The sequence below is a fragment of the Eptesicus fuscus genome, chromosome 21, assembly GCF_027574615.1.
Source record: "Eptesicus fuscus isolate TK198812 chromosome 21, DD_ASM_mEF_20220401, whole genome shotgun sequence".
Lineage (NCBI taxonomy): Eukaryota > Metazoa > Chordata > Mammalia > Chiroptera > Vespertilionidae > Eptesicus > Eptesicus fuscus.
This window is the reverse complement of record NC_072493.1, coordinates 11,981,419-12,001,578: the sequence shown is the minus strand read 5'-3', so window position 1 is coordinate 12,001,578 and position 20,160 is coordinate 11,981,419. Positions and strand designations below refer to the sequence as shown.

Below are 20,160 nucleotides of genomic sequence, written 5' to 3'. Positions count from 1 at the left end.
GACCCATCTGGTCTGTCCTCGTGTGTTTCTCCCAGGCTCTTCCTTCTAATTCCAGTTCCATCAGCATCCTTTCTCCTTTTATTTTTTTCCTTCTGGCTTGATAGCTCATTGGTTCATTGTTAACTTTTTTTAAGGCCAGTCTATTCAAACAGGTGTGGCAGGCAAGGTGCTAGAGGAAGACGGGTAGACACACACTCTGGAGCTCACCTCTGGGCTTGGCTGGCTCTCTGCTGTCCACTTAGTGCCAGAAATGTATTTGCAAATCTCAGCTGAGGAGAATCCTCAGGATGTGCGCTCCATGCTGATACATAATGGAATCGCCTACAGAATTTCAAAAGAATGCAACTCAAGCCTGGGGCTCACCCCAGTGATTCTATCTAAATGATTCTGGACAGAGTCCAGGCATTCATGGTTTTTGTTTTGTTTATATATTTATTTATTTTTTATTTTTAATATATTTTATTGATTTTTTACAGAGAGGAAGGGAGAGGGATAGGGAGCTAGAAACACCGATGAGAGAGAAACATCAACCAGCTGCCTCCTGCACACCCCCCAGCGGGGATGTGCCCGCAACCAAGGCACATGCCCTTGTCCGAAATCGAACCTGGGACCCCTCAGTCCGCAGACCGATGCTCTATCCACTGAGCCAAACCGGTCTCGGCTTGTTTTGTTTTTTTAATATGTTTTTATTGACTTCAGAGAGAGGAAAGGAAGAGCGAGAGAGATCGAAACATCAATGAGAGAGAATCATCGATTGGCTGCCTCCTGCACGCCCCCTACTGGGAATCGAGCTGGAAACCTGGCATATGCCCTGACTAGGAATGGAACCATGACCTCCTGGTTCATAGATTGATGCTCAACCACTGAGCTACACTGGCCAGGCGGCATTAGTGTTTTTTTTTAAAAAGCTACCAAGGTTTTAAAAGGTTAAGGTGCAACAATCAAATATGAAAACAACTGTATTAGCTTATCTGGTGAGAAAAGAAGGTGTGTGTGTGTGTGTGTGTGTGTGTGTGTGTGTGTGTGTGTTGTGTTGTGTTGGTGGTGGTGGAGAGGTTGTCCTAGCAAAAAAAAAACACACCCTGATAATAGGACATTTTTGGGGGTCCCTCCCATGAAGGAGCCCATGGGAACTGCTCCTACCCTTGGCTCTTCTATAATCACTTTTATGGAGGACCTGGCTTTGGACCTCCTCGGTGACAGTGACTAATGATGTCTTTAATCAAGAAAGAGGACATAAAGCAGAAGTGCCAGCACATTTAAGAACTGTGGTTGATGTTACTGTAACAAGAGCCAAATGAATTTGGAACAAAGTTACCTTAAGTGATTTGTTCCACTCCTGCTGATCTGGCGACTGGAGTTGTGACTACATAGACTGGGATTGTGTTCCGTTAAGGTCTGGGAAAGTGTGCACTTGAGTAATGAGCAAGTATGTGGGTGTCCATTTGTGGATAGTGAGTTGTGTGCACGCGCAGAGTGGGCACGCACACGGGCACTCGCACAGTGGGTAGGTTTTCAACACCCCAAGGAAAGAACCTCTCCCAGGAGCTCCCTGGGGCAGCAGTGCAGTGCTGTTGACATCATCATTCTTCAAATGCTTTTTTCAGGAAAAGCATCCTTTCAGGGTACTCGTAGAGCACATAATTATGTACGCCTCCCTCCCTCACCCAGATCATCATGGGGTGTGCCAGGCAAGCCCTGTGCCCCGTTCAGGGCTGTGTTCCCAGGAGGAAGGGGTCTTTCTCTGATTCACTCAAAAGCTGCTGAATGAGCCAGCACAGTTCCATATACTTCCTCCTTCCCTTCGAAACTCTCTCAAAGGAACAGTGGGAAGGATTTAAATAAAGCAAAGTACTCAAGTGTTGGCCACCACTAATCCTCTCTCCTGGCCTTCTCAACTTGACTGCTTTCTTTGTAGACTGCGGCTGTCAAACCCTTTTCACGTGAATGCATCTGTCATACAGGCCAGGGGTGGGGAACCTTTTCTTCCAAGAGTCATTTATTTATAACATCATTTGAGGGCCATACAAAATTATCAACTTAAAATTAGCCTGCTATGTTTGGTCAAACATTTAATTAACTCACCCCTAATGCCTTGGCAGGGCCAGGCCAGATGATTTTGCGGGACTTATGCGGCCTGTGGGCTGGACGCTCCCCACCCCCGATACAGGCTGTACCTCACCCAGCCCCAGCCTAGAAGGAGATTCTGTGAACTCAACAACTCATTTCAAAATATCTTTTTATTATAAACTTATTATACTTATTAATAGAAAATTTGGAGAACACAGAGAAAAAAAACTCCATTGTTCTACCAGCCAAACAACCCTGATCTTAATTTCTGGGTGAGCTTCCCTCCAGCCTTTTAATGCATAGTATTTACAAGAAAACAAAGTAAACATAATTGTTCATACATAACAATTTTGTATCTTGCCTCATTTACTTTACATTATAAGCATTTTTGCTTATTTCTACATTTTCTTTATGAACATGATTTTTATTAGCTGTACACAGCATTCCACTTAGAAGGTAGATTATGGTTGAAAATTGCCTGGATTTTTTTTCTCTGCGTTCACCTGTGGGAGGGAGAGAAAGGAAAGATGGCCAGGAAGAGCTTTTTCTGTTCAAGATTCCAAGAAAAGCATCTCCAGGAATGGTTTGATATTCGGTCCTCATTCTGGTGTGCCCTCCGAACCCTGACCTGCAAGCCAGCACAAGAACCTGGCTCTCGGAGGAACCAATTATTCGGTTGCTGCACAGAGACTTCTTAATTTGAAATGAAAACACTTCTTCCATCCAAGAAGAGAGAGCGAGAAGAGAGACTGGAATTAAAATCTCACCTTCGTAACTGCAGGACAGAATAGTCCTTACACCTGCTTTTTCAAACATAGCACCCAGAACTGGGGCTGATTACAGGGTACTTGTGAGTAAGAGGGCCAAGTTATGAAAGGGTAACTTTGTTTGGTAGTAGCTGCCTTACTGTATCCAAGGCACACACTTTCCACTTTGAATTACGTATTAACTAGTATTGCAGATTAAGCTGCCTTGAAGAGAGAGCCCTATTTAGTCAGCTGGTGGACATAACCTGCTCCTCCGGAGGAGGCCAGTTTAAGTTCACCTTCATGAGCTTCAAGAGGTTTTGACTGTAGTCAGCCCAGGGGAAGTTGATGGGATGGATGGATTAGGGGAGACCTAGTAGCCTGGCTGCCACCCTCCATTCTGCTGTGCTTGGCTAGAAGCTGTGGGCTGGATGCCATAGAGGAGGACTGAGGCCGGAGGTCAGAGGGTGAGGAGGAGGCAGCCTGTGGAGCTAGAATAGCCCTCCAGCCCCCCCTCACCCAGTCACTCCCCAGGAGACCAGCAGAGCAGAGCAACACCAGGTTGCTGGCAGGGTTTGTCCCACGCCTTCAGGCAACAGTGATGACAAGAGAGATTGAATGGCGGGCTCCTATTGGTGCAAGGTATTTGAGCGTTTCATGAGTTTGGATTTGAAATTCAGTGGAAAGGTGAAATCTTTGTGAAACTGTCAGCTTCGGTTACCTCAAACCCCCAAACCTTTGAGAATGGCCCTTTCAACCTTCCAAGCTATAGAAATTATACCTCCACCTCTACCCTCGCTTGTGCCCCAACTCCTCTTCCTTGAAGGCAGCACCAACAGTCCTCACTGCAGTCCCATCTCAGCCCTGTGTTGTGGTTTATCTGCCTCGTAACAGGTTTCCTACACCCCATTCCTGGTCCTTATCACAAAATACCACTGGCTCAGCCATCCCCAAACAATACTTTCAACCTATTATTACCTTGCTCAGATATCTTCAATAGTTCTCCATCACCTACCCAATAAAATCCAAACTCCTTATTTGGTCATTCATGGCCTTCCAGAATCTGTCCCTAGCATCTTCCTCAGCAGCTAGACTTTCTCTCGGGCACTTCCTGTACAGCAGACACTGTTCCAGTTCTCTAGTAGAAATGCCTTGTTTCATCCCGGCCTCTCTTCACTGTCTTTCCGACACACCTCGCCCGTTGCTCTACCTGCTCCTGGTCTGTGTTATCATCCCAGCTAGACTGTTCTTACCTTTCTACACAGTCAGCGCAAGTTCTCCGTGAAACTCGGTCTAGTCCATTCCAGCTTACAGAGTTCTCTTTCCTAAAATTATCAAACTCTCGAGTTAGAGTCTCGCATAAACTGCCTTGTATGGTGACTGACTTTTTCAAGTATGAATTTGTCTTCGACGTGGACAACCGTCTAGATGGCAGGGACCAGCCTGAAACTTCCCAGTGGCCAAGTGCCATTATCTGCTCAGAGCAGCTCAGAGTTTGTTAAATGAAGGTTGAAATGAAGTACAAATAAGTCTACAACTGAGCAAAATAGGAGACTTATCCTCTGGAACCTGAGTAAAGGCCAATTCACAACATCTGAAGTGACATTTTTAAGCGATTGGGTATGGAATTAGTCCTATTTCTAAATCCTCAGTGGTAAGCAGAGATAAAGCTGAGCTTTATTGGATCAGCCCCTTAAAGATTCCCCTACCCAACAACTCCTGAGGAGATGAATGCAAACAGGGCACCGAAAACTGGATGTTAATTATAGGCAGACCTTCCCTGGCATAGACTGGCCACAAAGGTAAAGCTGCCTGATAACAGCAGATCTCTGGCCCTGCAGATTAGAAGAAAAAAAAAGAGAGAAAATTTACGCCCTTGGGAAAGCCAATTGGTTATGGGCAGAGTGTTTTCGCATGATGTTGCAACCGGACCCACCGTTCATTTAGGATGTTGGAATTGTGCGGTCCCAGCCCACCACCTATAAATTCCCTGGAGCCAACTGAGCAGAATGGGACAACCTTGGAGCCTTCAAAATTAACATGAGATGACCCCGGAGCAGCCCCAGGCAACTTGGCGTGGAGAAGTCATGTTGCTGTTGCCCTGAGGGCTGATGGGGTCTTTCCAAACTGGCTGCCCTATTCCTTATGCTTCTAAACAGGTCACTTACAAGTAGCCGGTTGGTTGGCTATGACTCAGACACATTTTTTGCCTGGTCTGTGGAATGTATTTTTTCAACATTTGAATTAGCTTCTAACACTTAAAAATTAGGAGATTTCGCATAGAAATCTGGATTTCTGGCTCCTCTTGATATCAGAATACCTGTCCATGCTGGGCCCTCCCTCCGAGACACTCCATTTTGTGCCTGCCTAGTCTCTGCTTGTTTTTTCCCCTAAAGATTGCAAGTTTGGGTGGGAGGTAGAATCAGATCATCTCTGGCAACTCCAGGCTCGGTGACACCCCAGGATGTAGAGGAGGTGGCCCAGGGCTTTGTGAGACCATAATGCAGTCTAGACAAGGCATTCATCATGAACAGGGGCCTCTGAAATTCCTGTCACATCCTGGAGGGATGGGCATGTGGAATCCACAGCATAGCAAGTGGATGCTGTTTACTGAGCACTTAACTCTCAGCCAATTTGTTCAATCCTTATAACAACCCGGAGAAGTAGATACTGGACCCATTTCTAGGATGAAATACTGAGGTCAGTGCCTAACTGCCTGGCTCCAGAGCCCTCCTTTTACTTAACCAAGGGCTTCTCTCTCCCTGTGCATGATTAGCTTTTTAAAATATAAATATATTGATTTCAGAGAGGAAGGTAGAGGGGAGAGAGAGAAACATTAATCATTAGAGAGAATCATTGATCAGCTGCCTCCTGCATGCCCCACACTGGGGACCAAGCCCACAACCCGTGCATGTGCCCTGACCAGGAATTCAACCAGGACCTCCTGGTTCATAGGTCAACACTCAACCACTGAGCCACACTGGCCGGGTTGATTAGCTTTTATTAGGGCCAGTCTTAAGTTCAAAATACACTGCCATTGTGTATTCAGTACTAGTTTTTAAAAGCACATCATAGCCAAAACCGGTTTGGCTCAGTGGATAGAGCGTCGGCCTGCAGACTGAAGGGTCCCAGGTTCGATTCCAGGTCAAGGGCATGTACCTTGGTTACGGGCACATCCCAGTAGGGGGTGTGCAAGAGGCAGCTGATCAATGTTTCTCTCTCATCGATGTTTCTAGCTCTCTATCCCTCTCTCTTCCTCTCTGTAAAAAATCAATAAAATATATATATTTTTTAAAAAGCACATCATAAAGGGTATTTAAATGATGTAACACATTAGTGATGGTTTTTTCAAGCAAAAGCATAGAGTGATTTGATATCTCTAATGCAAGCTGGGAGTGGGTGGGGTAGGTGTGCCAGGGGCCTTTGCTTGCCTGGGCAACTGAGGGGTCAGCTCTGTGGCCCAGAGTGAGGGCCCTGGGGCAGGCAAAGACGTCCCTGGGCGCTTAGCACTTCTGACAGGAGCAGCTTGTCGACTGCTTTAACCTGAGGCAGCTTGGAAAGAGATGGGAATTATCTCAGGTGTGCTTGAAGGACACGTACATTTACTTTCTCCTGGTCTTTAATTATAATTTCTCGAGTTTTTCGGAGATTGAGAAACTCAGTGTGTTCAGCTGGTTCTAAACTTCCTCTGCTAACAACTCCCTACCTCTCCCCAGCCCCACCCCACCTCACCCAAGTCTAGCACCAGATTTTAGGGACCTGGAAGCACCCCCCCCCCCCAGATAAGGTCAGTTGGAAATTTAAAGAGGTCATGGATGTCGGGAATAACTGGGGAGGAGGAATTGGTTGTGGCTTTAAGACCCTGGAACTTGGAGGTTTTTACAAGACTATGTGCATCTTTTGCAAACAACCTTAAAGTCATTAGCGCCCCACTGCGGAATTCAAAGCTAAGCTTGTCATAATGGTTAACACCTTTCTTTGACCACTTGACAATTATTCGCCTCTGCGCCTTTTACTTATTTATTTTGATTTATTTATTTTGCCGGCAGGAAGGTCCCGCTGTCTTGGTTTTAGGGAGTGCCCTGCACAGGGAGCAGCCCCGTCGCGTGCCGAAGTCGGGGGGCCATTTCCACCGGCGGCCAGGGTGAGTCCATCTCCAGGCTTCGACAGCGGGTTATCTGAAAGTTACCGCTCCAGGTTCTGGGTTGAGCGCAAGGACCGCCTTCCACTGGGCAGCTAGGTGTAGCCCCGACGAGCGCGGAGCAGCTGGGCCTTTGGTGGGCTGGGGGGTGGGGGGTGGGGGGGGACCCGGTTTTCGAAGGCGCAGAGACTGTGAGTCTGCAAACCGGAGGAGCGGCGTCCACGCGGGACCCGGCGTCCCGCGCTGCGCCGGCCGCGTGGAGCTCCCTGCGCCGGAGCCAAGAAGGGGGTGCTCCCTCGCGGCCCTCGGGGGAGCCCTCCCACTCTTCCCAACTTTCCGGGCCTCGGGGCCGGAGGAGGGCGCCTCTCCCGGCGGGGACGCGCTCGGTACTTAAAGGCGTCTCGGCGGGGCTGGCGCTCGTCAGTCGGAGCGCGCGGCGGCGGCGGTGCGGAGCGGGAGGAGGGGCATGGGGCTGCCGCGGGCCTGCTGAGCACCGGAGCGCGGGCGGCCGGCGGCACGGTGAGCGCGGGCCCGGGGTTCGCTCCGGAGGGCCGGGCGGCGCGGGGGCTGCGCCGGGGAGGAGGGCGCGCCCGGCTCCCCCGGTGCCCCGCGGACTGCAGCCGGCTCCCCCGGATGTGCGGGCGCCGGGTCCAGAGCCGGGAGGCGGGCTGAGGGCTGCGGCGGCTCCCGGCTTCCTGGCGGCGGGTCCTGCAGCCCCCTCCCCACTGACCCCTCCTCCCTTTCTTCCTCCATCCTCTCCTCCTCCGGCCTCTCCTCCCTTCCTCCCTGGCGGCTCCTGTTTTGTGAAAGGATTAGGAGGCGGACGACGGTGCGGGGCACGAGGCTGGCTGGAGTCTCTCCCTCCCCCACCCCACCCGCGGGTTCGCACCTGTCCTGGCACCGAGACGCTTGGCGCCCAGGCTCCCGCGGGTCAGCGGGGCCACGGCCGCACGTACCCGCCGGCCTGGGCTCCCTTCTCTCGCCGGCTCCGAGGGGCCGGGAGGACCGAGCCCCCGCCCCGCGCACAAGTTTCCATCCCGCCGCGTGTGGCCCCGCTGCAGGGCACACCTGTCAGCTGGAGAGGCTGCAGCCTGGGCGGCCCCGCCAAGTTCCGGGGGGTAGATAGGCGGGGGGACATTGCGCCCTTGGTTGAGGTTTTCTCCTTCTATCGGCCGGGGGCGGGGGGTCGGTCTTAGGGATCGTCCCCTAACCCCGTGTCCTTGAAGCCGAATGCGCAGTAGCCTACGGGGGCGAGCTCCCGCGAATCCCTTCGGAGCGAAGGGGGGAGGGGGCACGTGCAGGGACAAGAGGCGGTCTGGGCTCCCCTCCCCTGGCTTGGGGTGACACGGCCCCCCATCTGGGCAGGGGCACCTCAGCCAGAGCCCGCACCAGCGTCCGATTGTTCGTGAGGTCACCGACTCCAGGATCCTGGTCTTCAAAGGGGTAGGAGGTGCCGGGGTAGTGCCTCCAATTACTGCGCCGGGTGTGGGGGTCCCACCCGGGAAAGGAGGGCGCCGGCGACACCGGGGATGTCGCCTTTGTCTGCAGGCACACTTTGCCACGGTAGCTGGGGCCCCGGGGAGATGCATGGGACCTGGTCCGACTGACTCCTTGGGTTTTCCCTGGGTCGTGGGAAACCGGCACGTGGGTGTGGCCGGCGCCGCCTTCCCCAGAAGGGGAGGCTCGGGCGGCGGGGAGCAGCTGGCCCAGCCTTCCCGGCTGCGTGAACCTGGTGGGCACCGCCTCCAGCACTGCACCGAGGCGGTGCGCCGGCGGCCGGCCGGCAGGTTGCCGGGTGGCCTCCGAGCCCGCCGCCTCTTCCCAGATCGGAGGTGGGCAGTGGTGCCCGCAGCGCCCCCTCGGCGTGTAATCTCTAAAGGGGGGCAGGGGCGCTCCTGGGCCGTGGGAGGCAGGGTCTGGGGGCCTCTGGGCCGCGGGAGCATGCCAGGAGGGGGTGGGGTGGGGACCAGGGAGCCCTGCAGAGGAAGCACGCGGCAGGCTCCTCGGGATGGCGGGGCAGAGCGCCCGGGCGCCGCGCTTCCCGGAGCGGCGAGGCTGCCAACAGCACTTTGGGGACTGAGGCTGCTGGCTGGTGCGGGGGCCTGAACCTCAGGCTGATTTAGGCAGGGACCGCGTGTTCCCGCGGCAAGAAGGTGCGTTGGTGTTGGGGTGGGGCTCGGGGGACGGTTTCAGTAACACCTAGAGTTGGAGCAAGCTTGGAAGTGAGATCTCATTGTCTGTGGAGGGTGGGTGGGGTGGAAAGGGGGATTCCACAGATCAGGAACCCCCTCTCTCCCCCCTACAATCAGCCTTCCCACTCAGGTAGTCTCTCATAGCTGGAAGTGCTTCCATTTTTCAGGAAATTATTTACCTATGGAGCAAGAAACCATTAGAACCCCCAATAGGGGGGAAGGTACCAAGTTAGAGAACTTGGCAAGGTCAGGCAGCCAGGAGGTGGTAGGGCCCTGTCTCAAGCACAGGTCTTCTGGTGTCTTTCTAGTCCTAGGCTCTTTCCATTCAAACACAGCTGTTCCCGACAGTACAGGTGCTGGGAGCCCCGACTGCTGCAAAGGGAATCTGGCAGCGTCTGCGGGAGCGCCGGGCCGGGCGGGGACGAGCACAAAGGCTCTGTGCGGGCACTAGGACCAGGCTGCTGGGCTTCCCAGGCAGCCACCTCCCAGGGCTGCAGTGTGGCTGCAGTTCCCTCTGGTGCCCTGCGCGCCGGCCTTCCCGAGAGCTGTCCACACCCCAGCTCTCCTTTCCCTCCCTTTCCCCTGTCTGCCTTTCCCAGTTGCTTTCCCTTTCTTTCCTGGCTCTCAAGTACAAGAGGAAAAGATGAGAAAGGAGAGGACACAGGGAAACTTTCTCTTACTGATTGTGCTGTTTGGAGAAGGGAAGGCTGTTTCCTTCTTCTTCTTTTTTTTTTTCTTTCTCCTGGTACCTCTTTATGTTTCCTGCTGTTTCTTCTCTCTTCCCCTCCTCCCCCCACTTTCTTTCTTTTTAAAAAATCCTTCCCTGAGAATATGTTTCTATTGATCTAGAAAGAGAGAAACATCATCGATGTAAGAGAGAAACATCGACCAGCTGCCCTCCTCCCCCATATGTGCCCCCACTAGTGATCGAACCTGCAACCTAGGCATGTACTCTGACCGGGAATCGAGCCCACACCTTCTGGTAGACAGGACACTGCTGCAGCCATCTGAGCACCCGGCAGGGCCCTTCTTTACGGGCCTCATTGGTGGCTGTGCTTTACTGGAGCATATTCCCCTCCCAGGGTGCAATCCCCTAGAGGTTACAGTGCAGGTAGGAGCTTGGGCCACTGGCTGCCTCCTTGTTCATCTTCCTCCCTTTTCCCTGGCCCCTCGTGTGCTCAGAAGTGCCTCAGGCTCACCCCTGCTGAGGCTTGCCTTCAAGAATTTTGGGTCAGGCAGATCCAATTCTGTCATCCACTAGCTAGGTAGCTCTCTTCAGCTTTGGTTTGTCTGACAATAAACAGTAATAATGCTAGTTTAAGTGCTTTACCTATGTAACCCATTTAAACCTTCAAAGAGGCTGCGAGGTTAGCGCTACAACCCACCTTTTACGGATGAATTAACGAAGGGACAAAAGATAGTCACACAGGTAGTGCCAGGGCTGGGACTGGACCCCTCGTCGTCTCAGTCATGCTCAGTGGAAATAGTTTGTATTACTGGGTCATCTACCCTGCTCTGGGCCAGGCCCCAGAGATAATGCCTCCATTCCCACTGACTGGAGATGCTGCCTCCTGCCTGACCCCCGCATCTCCCGCCTTCTCCCGCCAGATGCCGGTGCAGCTGACGACAGCCCTGCGCGTGGTGGGCACCAGCCTGTTTGCCCTGGCAGTGCTCGGTGGCATCCTGGCAGCTTACGTGACGGGCTACCAGTTCATCCACACAGAAAAGCACTACCTGTCCTTCGGCCTGTACGGCGCCATCCTGGGCCTGCACCTGCTCACCCAGAGCCTGTTTGCCTTCCTGGAGCACCGGCACATGAGGCGGGCAGGCCGGCCCCTGAAGCTGCCCTCCCAGCCGCGGCGCTCCGTGGCGCTCTGCATCGCTGCCTACCAGGAGGACCCCGACTACCTGCGCAAGTGTCTGCGCTCAGCCCAGCGCATCGCCTTCCCCAACCTCAAGGTGGTCATGGTGGTGGACGGCAATCGGCAGGAGGATGCCTACATGCTGGACATCTTCCACGAGGTGCTGGGCGGCACTGAGCAAGCTGGCTTCTTTGTGTGGCGCAGCAACTTCCATGAGGCGGGTGAGGGTGAGACGGAGGCCAGCCTGCAGGCGGGGATGGACCGTGTGCGGGACGTGGTGCGGGCCAGCACCTTCTCATGCATCATGCAGAAGTGGGGAGGCAAGCGAGAGGTCATGTACACAGCGTTCAAGGCCCTTGGCGATTCGGTGGACTACATTCAGGTAAGGGTGCCTCCCTGCCAGTGTGTGGACATGTCCAGCCAGCCGGGCATACCCTCCTCCAGGAGTTCCAGGTCCAGAGTAGATGCCTTGTGTCTGCACATCCCTCCTGTTCACTTAAGAAGACAGTAGGCATGATGGTTCTGAAAGCAGCCCTGGGGGCAAAAAGACCTGGGATGGAGTCCTGGTTCTGCTGTTACTTAACTTTGGGAATTGTGTTCTAATAATAGAAATAGGAAACAGATATATAGCATTTACTTTTTACCAGGCACTAGTGTAGGCTTTTCATACATATTAACTCTTTTAATCTTCATAATGCTCCTAGGGGATAAGTACTATTATTACCTTCACTCATAGAAGGCAAACGTGAAGCACAGAGAGGCTAAGTAACTTGCCTCATGTCACTCAGTAGTTGGCATCTACTAATTTATTATTATTATTATTATTTTAATTATTATTATTATTATTTTACAGAGAGGAAGGGAAAGGGATAGAGAGTTAGAAACATCGATGAGAGAAACATTGATCAGCTGCCTCCTGCACAACCCCTACTGGGGATGTGCCTGCAGCCAAGGTACATGCCCTTGACTGGAATCGAACCTGGGCCCCTTCAGTCTGCAGGCCGACGCTCTATCCACTGAGCCAAACCAGTTAGGGCTCACAACTTATTCATTGTGCAATACTGCCTCATCACTGGCAACATGGGGATGAGCCCTTCATAAAGAAGTGTGGTGAAGATCCTGCCCAGGATGGCTCAGTGATTGAGTGTTGATCCATAACCAAGAGATTACTGGTTCGAATCCTGGTTGGGACAAGTGCCCAGGTTTCAGGCTTGATTCCCAGTAGGCAACATGCAGGAGGCAGCCGATCAATGTTCTGCCTCCGTAGCCATGATTCTCTCTCTCCCTCTCCCTTCCTCTCTTTGAAATCCATTTTTTAAAAGTGTGGTTTGTCTCAGTGGATAGAGTGTCAGCCTGCAGACTGAAGGATCCCAGGTTCAATTCCAGTCAAGGGCACGTGCCTGGGTTGTGGGCTCGATCCCCAGTTGGGGGTGTGCAGGAGGCAGCCGATCAATGATTGTGTCTCATCATTGATGTTTCTATCTCTTTCTCCCTCTCCCTTCCTCTCTGAAATCAATAAAAATATATTTTTTTAAAAAATAACATAACCTTAAAAATAGTGGTGAAGAGCAAAAGACATCATGCTTGAAAGCACTCAAATATTGTTTTCATTATGGACCAAAAAGTCCTACCTTCTCAGTGTCAAATTGGTGTCTGTGAGGCAGAGGGACACAAGTGCGAATCCAGCAGTTGTGGTAGGGCCAGAACCCTGAACAGACCCTGCCTGGCTTCCCGTCAAAGGGGTCGCTGACAGCAGCCTGAAATTTTTATTAGGATTGACAAGGTTGAATAGCTCCAGTTTTCAAATAACAAAACCTAGAGAGAACTGATTAGAGCTTCACACATTTCAGTAACAAGTCAAAACTGATACCCAGGACCCCACATTTCTGGTCCAGCATCCATGCTGTCCATCCCCCTGTTTCTTCCCTTCTCTGAACTTGCCAGAAGGTTTTGCCCATCCGGTTGAATGTGTAGTGGCTGTTGTGGTAGCCCACCTGTGTACTAACTCAGTATTGCTGATAACAGGTTAAGTACTCCAGTATTTAAATTTTCTATACTGTTCCCACCTAAATTTAGCTTTCCATAGATTTTTTTTGTTTGTTTGGGGTGGGTTTTTTGGTGTTTTTTTAAGTTGTATTCTTGCGTGAGAGTTGGTACATTTATCTTTTTCTGTGTTCCTAGGCCCAAGGACCTCCTCAGCCTTGTAGAGGGGGATGTGAGGCAGTCTTGATTCTGCACTTCATCTAGGGTCAAAGGACCTTTGAAACTTTCCTGGGGGCTCAGAAGGGTTAGCAAAAACCCTTGAGCCCTGGCTCATGCTCAAGCAACAGTGACTTTGTCATTTACTCCCTTGAAGCACAGGATCCCCCCACCCTCACCCCCACCCCCGCCCCGACACACCGCAAACCTGCTCTGCTACACATCTTTCCTTTCCTGTGTGTTCTGGTGGAGTAGCAACTAGGCTCCCATACCTGAGCCAGACTTTCCCGGTAGGGCTCCGGGATCACTGCCTTGGGCAGCAAGGGCGTGTCTTTCCCGCTGTGGGAGGTAACCCTGCCCCAGGCAGTGGTGAAGCACAAGAGCTCTGACCTCTCTAGCCCTGCTCAGCTAGAAGACCTTCCTGTAGTGAAGGCGGCTGAGCAGCATGAAGAACGTGTTAGGGTCAGGGCAGGAAGTGGCCATGAGACCAGCAGCACCGGGAAGCTTGGTCTGTAAGCTGAGGAGGCTCTGGGAGTTTGACCGAGGCTCCTTGGGACCTCCCCAGCCTGGACCAGAATGTAAGACTGTGTCGGTAGGGAGGTAGGAGGGAGCAGGTATGATGCTCCGCCGGGTTCCCCCTCAGCCTTCTGCTGCTTGTGGCCACCGTGTCTTCCAACATGGAGAGAGCACATTGGGTAGGTTGGAGCTTGGGGGGCCTCCCCCTTCCTACAGGCTAATGGCTTTCACTCAGCACCTTCATTTAAAGCATTTGGGGCTTTTGCAGAACAGGGTTTGGGCTCATCTATGGATACTGTTCTTTGCTCCTTCAGAGGTCAGAAAACCAAGTCCCTTGCCCAATATTTATCTGGGCTCTTTGTACCATCTCAGTAATTTTATAGAAAACACACAAGGAGCCCTGGCCGGTTTGGCTCAGTGGATAGAGCGTCAGCCTGTGGACTGGAGGGTCCCGGGTTCGATTCCGGCCAAGGGCACATGCCTGGGTTGCGGGCTCGATCCTCAGTAGGGGGTTGTGCAGGAGGCAGCTGATCAGTGATTCTCTCATCATTGATGTTTCTGTCTCTATCCCTCTCTCTTCCTCTCTAAAATCAATAAAAATATTTTTTTTTAAAAAACAACACACACACACACACACACACACACACACACACACACACACAAGGAGTCAGCCACCAGGGTAAGTGTTCATAGCCAGATTCAACTAATGAGGCTACCTGTTAGAATCAGACCATGAGCCTCCTGGAAAGGAAGGCAGGGGGCAGGTTTTGAAGGCAGCTGCTACCAGAGTCTCCACGCCCGTCCAGGGTATATTCCAGGTGAGAGCAGCCCGTGGCCATACTGTGCCCTGATCTGAGACTCGGCCAAGCGAGTTCTGAAGGCTTGGCAGCCATGTTGGGGGGTGGGTTGCGACTGGTAGATCCATTTTCCACTTGGGTTGTGGATCATCCAGAGGCCAGAAGCTGAAACAGGGAAGACCTTGTTGTTAAAATTCTTATGGGATAGTTTTGGGCAACAGCCTCTGGCAATAGCTTGGCCTTCTGAGGTGTGTCTACTGGCCTTGGTCTAGGCACTGTGCCTGCATTTGGGTTCTCAGGAGCCTGGCTTCATAGAGGCTAAAGACTAGTCCAGCACAAAGCATTTCTCCCTTTCCAGGTCCGGCATTGACAGACTCCTGGGTTTCTCTCTCCGCTAGTGGTTGTCAAGCCTGGTATCCGAACTCTTCTTTTCCTTACTTTCCTTTGTTACTCCTCTCACCCCTTCCATTTGGCACAAATCGCTTAGCTAGTGGCTAGAAGCGAACCATGTGAAAGGGGGCTGTGTCCCTCAGGCTGTGGATGGACTGAGGTCAAAATGGGCTAACGGTGCATTTCCTCTGCAGGTGTGTGACTCGGACACTGTCCTGGATCCAGCCTGCACCATTGAGATGCTTCGAGTCCTAGAGGAGGACCCCCAAGTAGGAGGAGTTGGGGGAGATGTCCAAGTAAGAAGTAACTAAGGATTCCTGGGGGTGGGGGCTGGACTCTCTTAGCTTTCTAATCCAATTGGATATGTCTGGCAAGTGGGCATCTTGGCTTCCTAGTACTTTTGGGGGTAGGGGAGAATATTCCTTTGTGACAGTTTCAGATGGTTCACCTGCTATTCAACTCCTTTCCTGCCCTTTTTAAACCTGAGGGGAGAAAGTTACTTACCAGGCATGTAGAGAGCCTGTGTTGCTGGGAGGGGCACAGCATTCTGAGCCCATCGGTCGTGCAAGGAGCTTCCTGTTTGGTAATACAGCAAGCACCTCTCAAGTTAGACCCTTGAGAAACCCTTGCTCTGGGGTGAATTGCTCTGAGGCGCTCTGGGCAATGTGGTCAGAATAAGGGCTATAGCTTCTTCCAGAGGGTACTGCTCGTAACACACCAGACCTTCCCCATAAACTTTCCAACTGAAGGGTCAGGACAGCTGACTGGGTGTTGCTTTGCCTCTTTCTCAAGGCCTTCTCTCTATCACTGCCACAGGCTGCCGCCTGAGACGGAAGGTGGCTTTGACTGCTAGAGTAACTTCACTGGGACAATCCATGCAGACGACACAGTGGAGGGTTGGGGCTAGTGCTGGGGAGAGAGAGTGTGTGGTTGGCTCCTCTGAGCCTCGGGTTTCCCAGCCATGGCTGGGCTGGGACTGATGGCCAGGAATCTGAGCAATGGGCTAGGAACTCAGCGTAGCGAGGCGTCCCAGTCTCTGGTGTGTGTCTCCTGGGTCTCATGGTCTCAGGTGTGGAGGCCCAGCATCTATGGTTCCCTTACAGATCCTCAACAAGTATGATTCATGGATCTCCTTCCTGAGCAGTGTGCGGTACTGGATGGCCTTCAACGTGGAGCGGGCCTGCCAGTCCTACTTTGGCTGTGTGCAGTGCATTAGTGGGCCGTTGGGCATGTACCGCAACAGCCTCCTCCAGCAATTCCTGGAAGATTGGTACCATCAGAAGTTCCTAGGCAGCAAGTGCAGCTTTGGGGATGACCGGCACCTCACCAACCGAGTCCTGAGCCTGGGCTACAGGACTAAATATACAGCGCGTTCCAAGTGCCTCACAGAAACCCCCACCAAGTACCTCCGGTGGCTCAACCAGCAAACCCGCTGGAGCAAGTCTTACTTCCGGGAGTGGCTCTACAACTCTCTGTGGTTCCATAAGCACCACCTCTGGATGACCTACGAGTCAGTGGTCACAGGTTTCTTCCCCTTCTTCCTCATAGCCACCGTCATACAGCTCTTCTACCGTGGCCGCATCTGGAACATTCTCCTCTTCCTGCTGACGGTGCAGCTGGTGGGCATTATCAAGGCTACCTATGCCTGCTTCCTTCGGGGCAATGCAGAGATGATCTTCATGTCCCTGTACTCCCTCCTCTATATGTCCAGCCTCCTGCCAGCCAAGATCTTTGCCATTGCCACCATCAACAAATCCGGCTGGGGCACCTCTGGCCGAAAAACCATTGTGGTGAACTTCATTGGCCTCATCCCTGTGTCCATCTGGGTGGCAGTCCTTCTGGGAGGACTGGCGTACACAGCTTATTGCCAGGATCTGTTCAGTGAGACGGAGCTAGCCTTCCTTGTCTCTGGAGCCATCCTGTATGGCTGCTACTGGGTGGCCCTTCTCATGTTGTATCTGGCCATTATTGCCCGGCGATGTGGGAAGAAGCCAGAGCAGTATAGCTTAGCTTTTGCTGAGGTGTGACATAACCCTCAAGCGGAGCCGGAAAAGTGCAATGGGTAAGGGAGGGAAGGGGAATGGAAGAGAAAAGATGGGGTGGGAGGGAGGAGGGAATGCTGTTTTAGTTTCTTAATGGTCCAAAGGACAAATCAGAAGTGCAAAGAAAGGTGACTGTAGTATGGCCCAGAGCTGTGCTTAGGGAAGGCAACACCCATTCCAGCTCAGGGTGGTAGAGGAGACATGTTTTCAGGCTGCCTGGCTGCTACACGGTGGTCTCTGGGAAAGATTCCACTCCGGCCCCAGGATCCAGAGGGAACTCAGAAGTGTGTTAAATCAATAAGTTCCAACCATAGCAGCTTCTGATAGGTAAGTGAGCAAAGCCAGCTGTGGGAAGGGGTTCTCTTAGCCCATTTGAACACGACCAGAGGTGGGGGTAGAATTTGAGATCCGGGCCAGCTAGTAGTGTCTCCCCCCTCAATCTAGTTATCAATGCAATAAGATTGTGCCTGAGATACAAGGCCCAGAAGCCTGACCTCTGGGCATCAGAAAACAGGGTACAGGAATGGTGCTTTATTATGTGTACCCCATTCCACATCTCCACATCCCAAGGATGAGCCAAACTAGCAGGGAGTTAGCATTGAACTGCTTTAAGTGTACATAGATGTGAATGTTAAAAAGGAAAACTTGACAGGAGGAACAAAGGTGGGTAGTGGTGCTCAAGGCTATGGGCTATATGGAGGCCTATATATATTCTACCTGGAAACTGCCTAGACCAGTGGTCGGCAAACCGCGGCTTGTGAGCCACATGCGGCTCTTTGGCCCCTTGAGTGTGGCTTGGTGTTAGAATCACTTCTTCAAAATAGACTCGTCCAGGCCAAAAACCGACTTCTGGCATGGGCCATGAAGTTTCAATCACACTGTACGTGCGCGCCCGCACGTGGTATTTTGTGGAAGAGCCACACTCAAGGGGCCAAAGAGCCGCATGTGGCTCGCGAGCCGCGGTTTGCCGACCACTGGCCTAGACATCTAGATGAGCTTATCTGCTGAGGAGAGAAAATGTTTCAGTCATCTACCAGGGAGATTAAACCCCAACATACTAAGAAAGGAAGTGAGGGCACAGTATTTCAACCTGTGTACTCATGAAATCCTCTTAAATTCAGCTGAGTCCTAAGATGGCCACCTCACTGATTTCAAGGTGATGTAGTCACCTCTTTGCCCTCCTCCTCATGGGGTGAATTTCTCAAGGTGGCAAGTGAGTCAGCACCTGGACTCTCAGGCTCCTCTGTAACAGGCAAGCCTGCCCTCAGCACATGGGGGAAACCTACTAGGAGCCTCTGACCAAATTGGCTACCATCTTGGAACTGCTTGGGATGATTCCTTGGCAGCTGGGTAGCATGCATGACTTTCAGGCTACAATTCTTTTCTTCTTTTAAAATATATTTTTATTGATTTCAGAAAGGAAGGGAGAGGGAGAGAGATAGAAACATCAATGATGAGAATCATTGATTGGCTGCCTCCTGCAGGCCCCCACTGGGGATGGAGCCCACAACCAGGGCATGTGCCCTTGACTGGAATTGAACCTGGGACCCTTCAGTCCGCAGGCCGACGCTCTATCCACTGAGCCAAGCCAGCCAGGGCCAGGCTACAATTCTTGACAATCGTCTCTAATGGAAAGCTTTTCCGTGTTCCCTAAGTGAACCCTCAAATCCAAGCTGGTCATCTTTGAGACTGTCCATTCTCCTCAGTGGCTTTTCCAGGGAATTCTTACAGCCAAACTGTGGATAGTCACTACTGCATTTGCTTCTTTCCAGAAACCAAACTAGGAGATGGAATTGATTCCTAAATCCCAAGGTTCTTGCTTTCTCATTCCATTTGAGGCAGCTTTATTTCCTTCTGCTTTTGGTGGGGAACGAGGGAAAGCCATTTTCTAGAGATTGGCAGTTCAGACTATTCTCAGCTCTTGGGTTTGAAACCTGGGATCTTGACTAAGCCTCTGACTTAGGGGTTGCTTGCTCGTGTGCTGTCTCCAAACGTCCATTCTCAGAGGGTCCAACTAACCCTTCAGAATGAGCACTAAGGGAGAGAGGAGTGGAGGGGCAAGCCTCTAGCGTACCTAGGTGCTTCCTACAAAGGAACAGTGTGCTGAGTCACAGATTGGCAAACCCTGGTGCTTTCCTTCAACTCCCATGAACTCAAGGGTTTTCCAAGTGCAGCCAACACGGCTGCATCACACAGACCTCAAGTTTCTGATAAGACTGCTGGGTGACGTTGGGCCCAATCCATGAAGGCTCTTAGAAGAGGCAGCAGCCATTTGCCGAAGGCAGTTGTTCCCGACTCTTCCGTGTTTTTGCTGGCCAAGAAGTAAACTATTTTGAGCACTACAATGGAGGAAATCCGGTCAGCCAACTGCAGAGCTCAGACTTCACTAAGGGCTGTTTTTCTTCAGCTTTCACTCGAAGGGTAACATAGGATGTGCTTCCAGATGGAAAACTCTTGGCTGCCCTACCATCAGCTCTGCCTTGCACTGTTATCAACTTTCCTCATATCAAAAGTAGTGGGCTCACAACGTTTGACCTCGACTGGTTTTTCTAAGTTATTTTGTACGTTTTTCAGCAGTGAAACCAAACTGGGTCTTCAGCTTTATCCCTGTTTCTTGCAAGGGAAGAGCCTTTATACAAATGGACACATTTTGGTTTTTCCTCATTGAAAATTTTAACTGTCTTTTTTGTATTATTTCTACAATGATTTGTAAACATATTTATTTTTACCTGCTTTTTTTTAACTTTTCAGGTCAGATTTTTTATACTGCACATATTTGTCCAAATAAAGATTCTCTCATACTGCTGTCTCTGAGCTACTTCCTCCCTTTTTGTACTCAATGAAAGCTGACTATTCCACTTTCAAAAGTTGCACTTGAGCTAGAAATACAGTTGCAGTAATTCAAGTGTCACTCAGAAGCAGGATGAGCTGTCACAGCTGCCTCTGAACCTGGGGAATACAGTAAGCCTACCTTGATAACTGTACACCTATGATGGCTTAACTTTTATTGAAGAGGGTGGGCAGGGTCTTTGGTGAAACTACTGGCAGAGGAGTGAGCTAAGGCTAAAAATCAAGCTTGCTTCTTTGAGTGAAAGTATTTTATCTGTCAGATAATACAGGACTATGGCTAAGCTGAAACCATGGAAAGCAGTGGGTTAACTTCCTTCCCTGTGGAACAGGTAACAAAACAGAGTGACACCAGAAG

General features: G+C 51.5%; 1 protein-coding gene across 1 annotated transcript; it reads left to right on the top strand.

The window, feature by feature from the left end:
* The first annotated feature begins 10,757 nt into the window (after positions 1-10,757).
* Positions 10,758-16,940, top strand: HAS3 (hyaluronan synthase 3). The gene is made up of 3 exons (XM_028143228.2): positions 10,758-11,393; positions 15,108-15,209; positions 16,017-16,940. The coding sequence occupies exons 1-3, from the start codon at positions 10,758-10,760 to the stop codon at positions 16,938-16,940; spliced, it is 1,662 nt and encodes a 553-aa protein (XP_027999029.2).
* Positions 16,941-20,160: the final 3,220 nt, after the last annotated feature.